Genomic DNA, 15,272 nt, shown 5'->3' with positions numbered 1-15,272 from the left:
TTGAAATTGAGATGTGAGCTCTCGAATCATAAATACTTTTATGGTAGCTGCAGGTGGCTGGAAATTAAAAACAAATTCCCACAATTAAACTGCCATGTGACTTTTTTCAAGTTAATGTTCATGATGCGTCAGGTGCTACAATGTATGCTGTTGTACCATGACTGTTTAAATATGAATTTCTGTGACACATCTATTGACGGTTTCATTTCCAGATTACTGGTGATCGACCTGTTGACAGTGATATGCGTTATGCCGGTGATCGGAGCGTACGTGTATTTTAGCGTACGCGGTATTCTGGAGCTAGCGGAGGGTCCCATGGGGATCGGACCAAACGAGACTACCACAGAGGCTCTGACGGCAATTGGACTCCTGGTGATGTGCACTGTCATTGTCATCTGCTTCTTCATCTGGCTCGGCATCGCCGTCAGTGGACATTTCAGCGAATGGTACTCATGGTGGAGCTCCTGTTACCGCATCAGGTTAGCCATGTTGTAGAAAAGAAGTTACAGTACCTGCATGGGCAGTCTTTCACAGAAGTATATTATTAGATGCTCATTTATATGTGAGAAATTGTCAACCTATGTTAAATGCAGCGCGGGAGATAGTTGCTACAGGTGCTAATTTGTCGTTGCGCTTGAAATTCGGGTGAAAGTCGGATCTACTGTGGATTTAGTGCAAGATGCTTGAAGGTATAGATGTTCTTCTTTCTCCTCTTACATTTATGTCTGGGCTGCGTTTTACGTAGTAGAAGTATAGGACGCCACTCAAGGTGGTTTTCAGTGCACCATGAGTGGAAGAGGTCTTGAACATTATGATGCAATAGCAGTTACAGCAGTTATCTAGTTATGCACAGTAGAGTTACATTAATGTGACCACCTGACAAAATGCAGATTAACCATATTTTGCAGCGCTGGCCGCTTCGAGACGTGCAGAAGGTAGTCAGTGAGGTTCTGGAACGAACCAGCAAGGACCTGCGGCCATGCGAACTCAGTTGCCATGGCCAGCTGCTCTAGGTTTCTCGGCTGAGGATCCACCGCGCGTACAGCCCGATCGACGTGGTCCTACAGATTCTCGATTGGATTTAAATAAGGGGCGTTGGTGGCCAGGGGAGTACGGTAAACTCACTTGGAGCTTTTCCAGCCACGCACGCACACTACGAGCTGGGTGACACATTGCATTGTTCGTGCCCAGGAAATAGAAACTGCATGTAGGGGTGGACATGGTCTCCATAGATAGTTGCATACTTGTGCTGATACATTGTGTTGTCCGTCAGGATGAGGTTGCCCAGGTGATTCCCTGCAGCCTTGACCCTTCCGACGAATGTCTAACACCGAACACGCCAACGGTCGTCTGTCATATGGTGCATGAAACGTGATTCATCTGAAGAGGTCACGTGTTGTCTCTCATTCGATGCCTACTTGCGGGCAAATTCCAGCCTTCATTGCCAATGAACGTGTCACCAAGGGTGCATAAACCAGTCATTTGCGGAGGCTCATACGCAACAACGTTCTCTGAACGGTCGTTGAGAAGAAACTGTTGGTAGCCACTTGGTTCATCTGGGTGGTCAGTAGCTCAACAATTGCTCGTATTTTCCGTACACATCCCTGCAGCCGTCGTTCACCCCTGTGAACTACGGCCCATGGTGCAGGGCAGTTGCGTCAGCGCCGGATTTGAGTAGCACCATTTTGCCATGAACAGCTTACAAACTTATCCGTTCTCGATATGGTTCCACTCTTGGCCCGAAAGGCAATGATCATATCGTTTTCAGCGTCAGGTAAATCGCTCCGTTTCTGCTTTACAACTACTGCAATTTTGTCCGTGTCCTTCCGGCACGCTTTATATACCCTCCACAGAGAGCCTGTATACAGAGAGAGTGGCCTTGGGTGAAGTTTCCCGTGATTGGTTGATTAGCTTTGGCGCCATTTTTCTGCCAAACGCTGTGCTTTTGAGTTGAATTGAAGTTCAGAGGACTTTTTGGAAACGATTAAAAGGTATTTGAATTATTGAGTGACTTGTTATACGTTGTGCATGCATGTTCTATTTAGTTGTATATGGTTTTTAAGCTCTTATTTCTTTAACAGTTCGTGCATACTGGTAGCACAACAAGCTTTTCTGAAGCCAATATCTGACAGTCTTTCTTGGAAACGGAAAGTTTCTATAATTGTTGTGCCATGCTCATTCGACTTTACAGCGTCAAACTTTATTTCGTTCCGAATCAGAGCACTAGGCATTCTTTTGGTTTCAGTATTATTGCCTGATTGTGGACGCAGGCAAGTTGTAAGAACGTTTTCCGCAGTTGTTGTGGTTGCTGAAACATTATTCATAGTAAATAATTGTAGGTACTCTTGAAGGCAGTTCTTAATAGGCCTACTTACTGTGGGGTAGAAGGGATACGGTAGTTTTCTTGTTATATTTGGTAGTTATTACAGTAGCCTACATTCAACATTACTTGATTTTTGTAATCTTTTTCGTTTGTTATCTATGAGAGGTATTCAGTATTTATATGAAAGAAAGTCGTAAGCAGTTGTTTACTTGAGACAAGCAAAAAGTTTGAAGACATAACAAGAAGTATTGATACGTCTCACACTTTTTGGATGTCACAAGTAAACAACTGCTTACGACTTTCATTCATCTGACGTAATACAGGTACGTTAAATCTTTAGCGTTATGCACTTCCGCTACAAAGCAAATGCTATACAGTATATTTTTTTATTTACGTTACTTTCATTGCAATATGTATAGTAAACGAACTTTAAAGGAGATAAATGCAAGTAACGAATAATTTTTACAGCCACTGTATCAAATTTTCCTGTGCTGTACGTAGTAGGCTACTATGAGTATATTATAGCTGTAAAGAAAGAGATTTAACGAATGATTTCGCCATATTATCTTGTGCTTTTAATTCGGTGAGTGTGTACTCCACTACTGGCCATTCAAAAGTCTCGCCTGCAGTTTGGCAGAAAAAGGCCGCTGTATCGTCCGGTTGGCCACACTCTACCTATACAGGCTCTCTAACCCTCCATCGCTAGGACTGTCATCTGCCGTCTGAGAGTGGTTATTGCACTTTGACTCGAACATAGGAGGTGGTCACCTTAGTGTGACTAGACCGCGGTGACGTGTCTTTGGATGTGGCGGCTCTGTGCACTCATCATTATAATTCTTAGTCAATTGTTAGGTATAAGGCGTACCTAGTCTTTATGCCACGAAGTAGCCAACTTGTATTGTACAGAGTATGTGGAGTGTCGATAAGATCTTCTCATCGAGATGAATAAAAAATACGTGCGTTAATTTTACGCAATATCAGTGGCTCTTACATCATTTGATTCTCGCTGGATAGAGTGGGATGATCTTTCTCAAGCTTCAGCCACAAGAGCTCCACCTCTTCCCATAAAAGTCCACCTTGGATAGCAAACGTCAAAATTCCACCCCAAGCAACCGCCTCCTTCGCGCAAAGTCCCACTTTTAGCCCTATTGTACAGTCGAATCACTGTGTTTCTCCTTCCGCTCCGCGTGTATCCTGACCAGCATGATAATAACTAATGTTGTCGGTGTATCTGCCGCCTCGTGCTCCCATGCGTTTTCTGTTAGATGTCGCATCTGCTGCATGCTTATCTGGAGCAGATTACCAGCAGTTTCTCCGTAACACACAGTAATGCTTGTTAGACTCGACTTCCTCTAATTCTAGCACGAAGTAACCTCACTACATTTCGGTGAATATGAGGGAAAACAGTTAAATATTGAGGCAATGGATAGATCTGAAACTTTGTGGCAGATTACAACTGTATGCCGGACTGAGACTCACACCTAGAACCTTAACATTTCGCGAGCAAGTGCTCTACCGACTCAGCATTTTTTCTTATTTTTTTATCATTTTTATTTTAAATAGAGTTACCTTTCATCCCTTCTGCACGGCCTTATGTTCGTCATAGTACCTTTCGTCAGCGGCAGTCGGAAATAAAATGAAAATTGTTCTCCAGATTTCCATTTTTCTCTTTCAGTGATAAAACCTACAACTGAGGAATTTCTCTTGGCATCAGCATACAGGGTGGTTGTAATTAAACTGTCACTTCTTGAGAGGGCCTCGTGAAAAACGAGTGGTCGTAGAACAATGAAATTTAGTGGAAACATTTGTAAGGACGTGCGGAAGACGAATAACGAATACACCACTGAAAAAAACACATGTTAATTTCCACATGAGAGGATAACATTAGTTAGTTGCGTACCATGTTTACGTGCCAGTTTACAAACGATGCTCGGTGTGACGACCGTCTGCATCCACGACAGCCTGTTTCCATACTAGAGATACCATTTCACAATTTTTCGCACCGATCTTTCGAACGGTGGTCCATGAAATGTTCAGCTGTCGTGGCACAGCTCGTGCCTTACTAGAAGATCGCACATTGCACCCAGCAGTAACTTCATCAACAATCTGTGGCGCAATTGGGCGTCTGCAGCACCCAAGAACAATTCTCAAGTAGCCAGTTAATTTGAACTTCCAAATCATGTTTTTCAACTCCGATGTGGAAAGAGGACTTCTCCGTATTCCTCCAATGCGTCGATACTCGCGAAGTGCAGCTCGTTAAAAATATGTAAGTGTACCATTCACGAAAACATGACGTTTTTAATAACGGCTTGGAAATGAATGATAGAGTTGTTGGACGTCCTCCAGAGAAATATCGTGAAAAATGCTGCCTAATTGGCGAGTAATATCATCAGAACCCCGAGCTCGTTGGAGGGCCCTGCCCATAATTCTCCAAACGTTTTAACTTTGGTAGACATTCGGCGACCTTGCTGGCCAAGGTAGGATTTGGCAAGCACGAAGACAAGCAGTAGAAATTCTCGTCGTGTGAGGGCGGGCATTATCTTGTTGAAATGTAAGTCCAGGATGGCTTGCAATGAAGGGTGTCAAAACGGTTCGTAGAATATCATCGACGTATCGCTGTGGTGTAAGGTGGCCGCGTATTACAACCAAAGGTGTTCTGCTATAAAAAGAAGTGTCACCCCAGACCACTGGTACTGTCTCCTGGTTGTCAAGCCGTACGGCGGGCGACAGTCAGGTTGGTATCCTACCACTGTCCAGGACAGGAGGATGTCCAACAAATCTAGCAATCAATTCCAAGCCGGATAACTGCTTGCATAAGGGCCAGCATTAGACCGCCGCGTTATTGACTTTCTAAATTTGTGAAGAATTTTCTCTTGAACAGTCATCCAACTTTTTTGAAATTATAATCATTCGTTTGTCTGTACGTGTACATCACCTCTACTGATTTCCGTCCCATTCCGTTAATTCCTTCCTTGTGTTCCGTTTTTCTGTCTTCGAGTACTGTGTAAGAAGATGTACTGATGATCATACCTTCACAAGGATCAAAGTTATGAAAATGGCAATCACGATGGTTGATGACCCACAGGTAGCCAAACAACACTTTGCTTGGTACATTTTTTTTGAACAAAAATTTATTTCGGGCGGCTAAAATAAATTGGGCACCCAGTACACTATCTGATCAAAAGTAGCCAGACACCTACTGGTGGACATTAATATGAGCTGTGTCCGCCATTCACCTTTATGATGGCTTCAAAACTGCTAGGGACACTTTCAGTAAGGCTTCTGAATGTCTGTGAAGGAATGGCAGTACATTCTTCCTCAGGAGTCAGATTTATAATTTTTTTTTTGTACTACGATATTTTTTCGCTGGAGTTATCGTTATTCGAGTTATAAAAATATGCGTCTGAAGGTCATTTTTGTACGTTTTTCTTGAATAACTCTAAAATTACAGCCTATATCGAAAACGCATCCCACTACAAAATTTAACTACATTCAATTTTTTACAAACAGGTCCTGTTAATTTTTTTAACGTAGAACTACTAGTTTGCACATAGTGAGCGAGAAAGTATTGAAATCTTTTCCATGGTATTTGAGGGTGCTGCCGGTTGCATAGAACCCATGGGTAGGGGCAACTGAATCACCTTATATTATATTATATTATGCGATATTGCATTACATTACTTATTCCTGGAACTTAATTAAAAAACTAGTACTACAAAAAATGCTAATACAACTACTTAAACTACCACGAAACTGCAATAGAACCCTTAACCAACTACCCAATTATTAATACTACTGTTAGCTCTACAAAATCTGTTCAAGTTTTGTTGATTTATTTTGGTGCATTTAAAATGCAGATGGTTGTTTCTGCTATTGGATCCGCCATCATACTACCCCAGTCAACAGCCATTATCTTCTGGATTCCTTCAGAGTAGGCTAGCACATCAGCAGCGTATCTTATATAATAAACAGTTCCACGATTCACTGTTACGTCGCAGACTCCACACTTCCGTTATCACTTGCACCAATGCAATCCAAACCATTTGACTCTCTGGCCGCCAATCTCAGTTGGCTTCTCTCCATCTTCAGAGACTGTTGTCTAGCGGGAATCGTAGCATGCTGGCTTGTAGCTGAATGCCTCGTGAAGTCTTCCTGGTCCTTCCTGGGTACTGCAGCTGTAGTATTGTGAAAAATGCACCAGGTTGACTCACTTCTCAACGCATTCCGCAGTCCCACAGTACGTACTCTTTAGTGCCCGCATGCTGCATGCGCAACTGTCTTCCAATTGTCTTTAGATTTTGTGTAGATACGTAGCTTAAGGGCCATGAGTGGTCAGCTAATATGTCAGTTCACTCGACGGATTAAGAAATCTCTCTCATTTTTATTCTCTCCCTGATGTAAGGAAGAAATTTGTATGCTCTCGTGCCTGCGCCTGAGGTGTTCTATTCATTATGCGCAGTTCTAATATGCGATCTTTTGCTAACGTTTTCGTATTGGGCTCTGTTTCACCTGTCCTTGGGTACTTCCACTTGATTACCCTTCATTGACCAATAAAGGGCTCTCTTTTCCATGACGTCCATGCCCAATGGTCATATTCCTGGTATTACTAAAATTGCATCATTCGACGTAGTGCAGCAGGCGCACGTTAATCTTAGTACCTCTGCTCGTTGAACTCATCTCACTAATGAGGTTGGCTCCACAAGCTGCCGTCTATGAGCTCTGTTTTCAAGGGAAAACGAAGTTGGCTATTTGCAATGGATACAGTTTTGTTCATCGAGTTTGTACCTTTCACCCAGATATGTCGTTACTGCGCTGCTTCTAATCGTTACATCATCTAATTTCATGTTAGGCTTACTTGCTATGGTCCCTTTCAGCAGGAGATACATAGTTTTGTGAGATATTATTGACAGTTTGATACTTCAGAACCATTCCTCATGTCCAGGAAGCCCTGCATTTCACTTGTCTTCTATAAATCTTCTGATGTCATTACTTACAACGAACAGTACTTCGTCCGCAAATGCTACCAGTTCGCTTACGTTAGCAGTGTGGTGTAACTTCTATAGTATGGGCTGTAATGCTACATGCCAAAACTCTGTATTACACACTGATCACTGTGGATATACTTTTGTTATTGTCTTCGTTATTTTCGTTTCAGGGCATTCTATAGAAGCATCGCTCCCGCAGTAATAGTCTCTCATGCAGTCGTGCAACGCCTCTGGACAGTCCAACTCCCTAAAGTGCCAAAGAAAGACGGCCACGCTACGGTCGCAGGTTCGAATCCTGCCTCGGGCATGGATGTTTGTGATGTCCTTAGGTCAGTTAGGTTTAACTAATTCTAAGTTCTAGGGGACTAATGACCTCAGCAGTTGAGTCCCATAGTGCTCAGAGCCATTTGAACCAAAGACGGCCACCATAGGTTACTGAAAGCGCCAGGAGAATCAGTAATTTCCCATAGAGATTACGTAGAATGAGCTACATCGTCTTATTAATTGCATCTTCACTTGACTTGCTCTTCTAAGCCCTTATGAGGACTCATCCCATGTAGCAGTCTATAATATTGCAATCGCTTGCATAATAGTTTCTCAAATATTTGGCTGAGAATGCTCAACAGACAATTTGGTCTGTTGAATTTGGGTACCATCAGATCCTTCTCTTACCCTTTATTAATTACCGCCATTTCAGCATTATTCCACTGTGCAAGGACACTTCGTTTCAGGCGAAATTCGTTGTACAGTTCACGCAAGTAAATATCTAATTATTATTTTTAACAATATCTGAAGAAACAGAAATAGGCGACGATGTTGCAGCTGTACTAAAGTTACAAAATTAATTCGCAATTTTTACCGTGTTGGGTCTCGAACCCGGATTTCCCGTTTGATGCGAATGGTCGCCTTAACCACTTTGGCTATCCGAGCACGCTTCCAACACCGACGCAAACTTCAATACGTCACACCGTCTACGACTCCATCGTTCGCAAGTTTACTTGCATTCCTGCCACAGGGCTTCAAGCAAACAAATATTTTCAACGTTAATGCTACGATCGACGTGTTGCCTGTCTAGGACTGTAATGGTTATTTTTAACATTGTCTGAAGAAGTTTGTCACGATCTTGCAGCTGCACTAAATTTATGAAATTTATTCGAAATTGCGGCATATCTTTCAGTAGTTCGTGCAGTTTTCCGCTTATGTTGGCCGATTGTTCACTTTGAGATGATTCTGTCTACGAAACCAGGAACAGGAAGAGTATTATACTCTTTCGATTACATATTCCTTACCAGATAACTTCATGCTGTAGTAAGCGTCATCGGCTCTTCCAGCCATGGGAGCTGCGTAACGTTCTCTGTGCTTTCATAAATTTGTTGCGGAGGATCTGTTCCGGTCTGTGTTTTGTTGCCTACTTCCATGGTGTAGGTGTTTGTTTCCTGTAGGAAGTGACTCACAGTTTCTGTTTCTGTTGCAGATACATCCTTCATTGTCAAATATTCATTCACTTCTGTAGGCAGGGCAGTATTTTCCTCAGTTTGTGTGATGTCGCTTTCTACATATAACTGCCGAGTTTGCCTGCAAATCCTGCTCTCCTTCGGTCTGTGTCGCATGTTGTTTTCTATGGCACTAAAAGCTCACACTTTGCCAAAAATTCCTCGCTCTTTCGGCGCCCTCCTCCTCCTCATTGGTGATTTATTTTTCTTGACATAGACGTCACTTGATGGTGTCATTAGAATCCTTGTTGTTTTCTAGTGTTATGAGACACATTTCCATAATCCGTTCTTAGATTCTATCTTGTTAGGAGGGTTTGATGCGTGTGACATTCATCTCTGTTCCCAGTACATTCTTTACCCCTATATTTACCTGGCGTACATATTGTCGCTAGTTCTATTCTATTGCAGTCCTTTCTGATATGACATTCTTTTCCGCAGTGTTCACAAATTACTACTTGTTTATAACAATGTTTTGCCAAATGACCAAGGTCTTGACATTGAGCGCACCACTGAAACCGAACGGAATCCAAGATCGAGTTTTCGAGAGTACTGTCTAATCTCAGGACTCACTTCGGTAACTTGATGGAACACTCCTCTCATTGTCACTGTCCTGAATTGTACTGTAAAGCCACTTTCGAGCTTCTCTTGGCCAGTTCATCTTTATGGTTCTAGATGTATACTGTGTCCTTTAGTGTCTTCGCGTCTGTGTTCTGTGGGATGCCACAGTATTTCTTTCTTCGTCTGTTTGCGTATCAGTTTCTCTTTTTGCCGTTCATTACCTTTTCCGTGTTATTTTGTGTAGCGTTTTCCGGGATGACTACATTACGGATCTCCTTGATCTTCTTTATACAAATTTTCCCTCTGGGGGTACTTAAAAGAGAGCCGTGTTGGACGCCGCGGTTTGGAGTGAAGTCGTGCTTCCTCATCGCAAAGTGTTCCAGTGGTTTCAGGTCGGGACCTTGGGTACGCCAGTCCATCTCAGGAATGTTATTATCTCACTTATGCTGTTATATAACAGAGTGCATTTGTCATGCTGATATAAGCAGGCATCGTCTCCGAACCTTCTCTCTACTGTACGCAGTACAAAGTTCTACAAAATGTATTCATATCCTTCTGTATGTAGCGTTTCCTTAAGAGCAAAAGAGAACCACACACTAACCATTAGAAACAGCCCCATGCCTTAAAACCACAGCCTCCCTGCTCCATTGTTAGCACTACCCATACTGGCCGGTAACATTCTCCAGAGTTTGCCAAACCCAAAACCTACCATCCGATTGCCACAGGGTATATCGTTTGCAATCATTCATTGCCCAGTGGCGTCGCTCTTTACTCCTCCTCAAGCGTCGTTTAAAAATTGGTTCAAATGGCTCTGAGCACTATGGGAATTAACTTCTGAGGTCATCAGTCCCCTAGAACTTAGAACTGCTTAAACCTATATAACCTAAGGACATCACACACGTCCATTCCCGAGGCAGAATTCGAACCTGCGACCGTAGCAGCAGCGCGGTTCCGGACTGAAGCGTCTAGAACCGCTCGGCCACCCCGGCCGGCCCAAGCGTCGTTTACCACTGACTATAGAAGTGCTTGGCTGGTGAGGAACTGCTCGATCACCTTTTTGACTCCTCACAGCAACAGTCGACTTGGGAAGCTTTAGAAGGGTTGAAATGTCCCTGACCAATTTGTTACTCAGGGACACCCAACGATTAGTCCACATTCGAAGACACTGAGATCTCCTGCTCACCCATTGCGCTGTCACTGCTTCTCGACTGACGCCACAATACTCTGTGGGTCCTTTCATACTGACGAGTTTGCTTCTCGTGACTTCTAGTGGTCAACTCTACATTACGTACGAGTGTCCGGATACTTTTGATCGGACAGCGTATACTGAATACCTGGGATACCTCTTTTTGCCCAACGTAGTGCAGCAGCTCGACGTGGCGTGGATTCAACTTGTAGTTGGAAGTTCCTTCCAGAACTATTGAGCCGTGCTGCCTCTATAGCCGTCCGTAATTGCGAAAGTATTGCCGGTGCAGGATTTTGTGCGCGAACTAATCTCTCTATGTCTCATAAATGTTCGATGGGATTCACCTCGTACTGATATGCTTGGCCAAATCATTAGCTCGAATTGCCCAGAATGTTTTTCATATCAGTCGCAAACAACTGTGACCTGGTGACAGGGCACCTTGTCATCCATAAAAATTCCGTCGTTGTTCGGGAACACGAAGTCCATGAGTAGCTGTAAACGGTATCCAGGCAGCCGAACATAGCTAGAGGACCCAGTCCATTCCATGTAAACATATCCCAGAGCATTATGGCTCGCACAGTGACTCGTTGACAACTTGGGTCCAAGACTTTATGGGGTTTTCGCCGCACCCGAACCCTATCATCAGCTCTTTCCAACTTAAATCGGAAATCATCTGACCAGGCCACGGTTTTCTATTCGTCTATAGTCCAATCAGTATGGTCACGAGTCCAGGAAAGGCGCTACAGGCAACGTTGTACTGCTAGCAAAGCCACTCATTTCGGTCGCCTTCTACCATAGCCCATTAACGCAAAATTTCGCTGCACTGTCCTACGTTCGACGTATGCTCCACATTGATTCTGAGGTTATTTCACGCAGTGTTGCTTGTCTGTTAGCACTGACAACTCTTCGTAAACCCGCTTCACTTGGTCGTTTAGTGAAGGCCGACGTCCACTGCCTTGTCCTAGGTAAGAGTTAGTGCCTGAAATGTGATGTTCTCGGCACACTATTGACACTGTGGATCTCGGAATATTGAATTCTTTATTGATTTCCAAAATGGAATGTCCCACACATCTAGCTCCAACTATCATTCTGAGTTCAAAGTTTCTTAATTTCGATGGTGCAGCCATAGTGTCGGAAATCTTTTCATATGAATGGCGTGAGTAAAAATGACAACTCCGTCAGTCAGCCTCCCTTTTATACCCTATGCACACGACACTACCGCCATCTGTATATGTGCATAACGCTTTCCGAATATCTTTGTCGCCCCGGTATATGTGTGACAGTAGCCACGTTACAAGATGATGATAATAATTTTATATAAGTACAATTCCTTCCCTTTTATGATGTTAATTTCTGTCTGCAATAACTGTACGCCCGTAACGACACGATTCTTCATTTTTCGTCCTATTTTCATTGCGCCTCCTGGCTCTTTGCAGTGTGCTGACGACGCCGGTAGACGAGGGCCAGGTGACGGCGGTAGCGAGAGGCTCCTCTCTGGAGCAAATCTTTTCACGTGGAGCGCACATCCAGCAGCACGCGAGCGTCTGACCGCAGGTACAGGTGGTGAACCGGAGGCGGCCATCGGCGGCTAGTGGTCCAGCCGGTAGCGCAACGGCACTCTCTGAACACTGGGCCAACTTCAGCGGAGCAACCCGTGGTACTAGACTGGAGTTGTGTGAGAATGAGTACGAGATAGGGCCTGTGTCATATTAGGCTGATTTGACTTACTTCTATTGACAATGAATATTCGTGTATACGGACGATAGCTCAACCACCAAACTGTTTCATGTTCTCTGTCCACGAAGCATTTAATGGATCGAAACGTAATTTTGTAATTTTAACATGATTAAGTTAATGTGTAGAATAAGAAATGACCTGGGTTGCGGTTAGAAACTACGAAAGGAGAGAGCGTCACAACTACTGAGTCGTACTGCATGTAGATAAAAACTGGCTGATTATACAAGAAACCTTTCCGCTGCCGATTACGGCTTACAAGCTTACAACAAATAAAGCATAGTCGTTTTGCGTGAGCGCGCGCTCTGGTGTATGTGTGTGTGTGTATGGGGGGGGGGGGAGAGTTATGTGCACGCTCACTTGTGTGTGTGTGTGTGTGTGTGTGTGTGTGTGTGTGTGTGTGTGTGCGTGCGCGCTCGCGCGCGGTGGAGGGAGAGAGAGAGAGAGAGAGAGAGAGAGAGAGAATTTGTGCGAAGTATGGTTGCGTTGTAAATCAGATGTCCTTGCTTGCATAGAAAATTTTCATGTACGGCTAATTGAGCGATCTCTTTTGATAATTCACTATACATTAGTGTTTATTGACAAGAGTGAATCGTTTTTTTTTTTTTGTGGGGGCCTTAATGGATACACTTACGTTATTAATACACACAGTATTTATTGACAAGAGTGTGTCTTTCTTTGTGGGGGCCTTGATGGAGATATTTATGTCATTAATATACACGAGTAAACAATAAGAATGGTTACTTTTAGACTGCTTCTATAACATACTGTATATGCTGTTGACTGGAAAGCAAAACGATCAATAATAGTGTTTTTGTTGCATTGTTACATAAAACGAGGAAACTATAAATAAGTAATTAAATACGGTACATACCAACATTTTATGGCTTACGAGGCGAAAGGCACCGTCAAGATTCCTAGTGGCGGTGATATATGACACAAAAGTCCATGGTTCAAAACCTTTCAGTAAACAAGGTGTTAAGGACCAACGAAAATTGAATTTTCTCGTTTTGAGAAGACAGAAAGAGGGATCTGTTTTACTTGCTAAAACCTTTCTATAGCCAAGTTCACATAAATATTTCTTTAGTTAAAGAGAAATGGTTTCGACAGACTTTGCTGTCATTTTCAGAGGTTAAAAATAAACCTTTTTGTTATGAAACGTGTTCATTGTAAGCAGGATCTCATACCAAGTTGTAGTGTGGATAAAAACAGCGCATTATAAACGGTCTGCCATAACTAAAATACTTAAAAATATAAAGCACCTTCGGCAAATGACCATGTACAAATACGTCTGTGAGCGCTATATATATGGACATGGCCATTTGCACAAGGTGCTCTACATTTTTAAATATCTTCGTTATGACAACCATTTTATAACGTACTGTTTTTATCCACATGAGAACTTGGCGTGTGATCCAAATTAAAATAAACACGTTTCAACAAAAAAAAGATTTTTAATACCTTAAGATGACAGCAAAGGCTGTCGAAATGGGGTGTTTTAAAAAAAGAAATATTTATGCGATCTTGGGTTTAGAAAGTTTTTAATCATCGAAAGTATTAGTACATCATCGAAAGTATTAGTACATTGAATAATGTTTATTTATATACCAGAGGTAACATTGATCTGATTCATCCTTCACCTCTTGAATGTCCGCAAATTGGGGAATTTGCTATTTTCATGTGCTTCTTTGAACGTACAATTTTTTGGAACATGCATGTTCTTCAGTTCAGTGAACAGTATCACCAACAGAAAAACGACTGACTGTCTTTCTATGGAAAGAACACACAATGAAGGAAATGTTATCTGCAAATCTCATGAGTGAAACGTGACATACGTCTAAAATATTGCATCCTCCTGTAAAGTGCCGCCATATGTGAAAGAGAGTATAAGTTCTTAAGCACAATTTATCCTGGACATAATTTGTGTTATGAAACTTAACGTACAAAAATTGAAGGTTATTCCAAAAGATATGTTAAAACTTACAACACAAAAACCTCATTACACAGTAAATGTATTACAATAAAAATGCGGAATTAGGTTTTGCATGTCTTGTACATAACTACAAATAAGTATAACTGCAGCATTATGTGGAAATCATATTTCTCTGTCTGCCTGTCTCTCTCTCTCTCTCTCTCTCTCTCTCTCCCTCCCTCTCCCCATCCCTCCCTCCCTCTCCCTCTGTCTCTCTCCCTTTCTCTTGCATTCTCTCTATGATAAACACAGGAAGAGAGGTACAGGGAAGCTTCAGCAAACGTCAGCCAGAAGTGAGAAACTGATGTGATTAAGTCTGGATACAATTAGACTTCCACGTCAACTACAAAAGGTGCTTCTAAAATGTCTTCCATCGCATGCTTTCCTATCCTAATTAGATGGACAAGGAAACTAGGTTTCAGGCCACAATGTGCGGAATTTTCTGCGAAAATTCTGCAGTTCATGCAGAATAGTGAACATCTCGGACAGATGGTGCCATTTTCATATGAACAGGCCCAGAATGTTTGTGGAATAGTCGACAAACATAGCGCTTACATGTAGCGGTCTGCAAACCCATATTTCTTCTGCAAATCTTACTTGTTATACCTGGCCCAGAAAGAGTAAAAATAAGATAAAATGTCACATACTCCACAAAGAAGAGCACATGCAGGGTGTTCAAAAATTCCCTTTATAGAGGTCTAGAAGGTGAAACGGAGTGAGTACATAACAATAGAAACCATATCCGGAAACGTACCATCTCCGTACTACAGCCGTTTGAAAACATGTTTACTAGGTAGGTATGCAACAAGGTAGTCATAGTGGGAGATGGTTACGTCTGTCCTACCACTCTGACCTAGTTCCCAGCTTATTCAGATATCTGTGAGTGTTAGAGCAACAAGGTTGTGTATACGTTTGCAGATTACACCGACAGATCCTGAATGGCGAAGCTCACAGCAGTGGAAGAGCTCCTCGTCACCTTTATCAGGATAGTTCTCCACAAGTCCGATGCCATCGCAAACGC

At 42.7% G+C, this 15,272-nt stretch overlaps 1 protein-coding gene across 1 annotated transcript in view; it reads left to right on the top strand.

The window, feature by feature from the left end:
* LOC126117190 (E3 ubiquitin-protein ligase MARCHF3-like) overlaps positions 1-12,137 on the top strand; it is a 128,944-nt gene extending 116,807 nt beyond the window's left edge. The window contains exons 3-4 of the mRNA XM_049915041.1: positions 213-423; positions 11,982-12,137. Of these exons, the coding sequence (XP_049770998.1) occupies positions 213-423; positions 11,982-12,137 (367 nt within the window). The remainder of the gene's footprint in view (positions 1-212; positions 424-11,981) is intronic.
* Positions 12,138-15,272: the final 3,135 nt, after the last annotated feature.

The sequence above is a fragment of the Schistocerca cancellata genome, chromosome 1, assembly GCF_023864275.1.
Source record: "Schistocerca cancellata isolate TAMUIC-IGC-003103 chromosome 1, iqSchCanc2.1, whole genome shotgun sequence".
Lineage (NCBI taxonomy): Eukaryota > Metazoa > Arthropoda > Insecta > Orthoptera > Acrididae > Schistocerca > Schistocerca cancellata.
The sequence above is the reverse complement of the archived record's forward strand: the minus strand, read 5'-3'. Positions and strand labels throughout refer to the sequence as shown.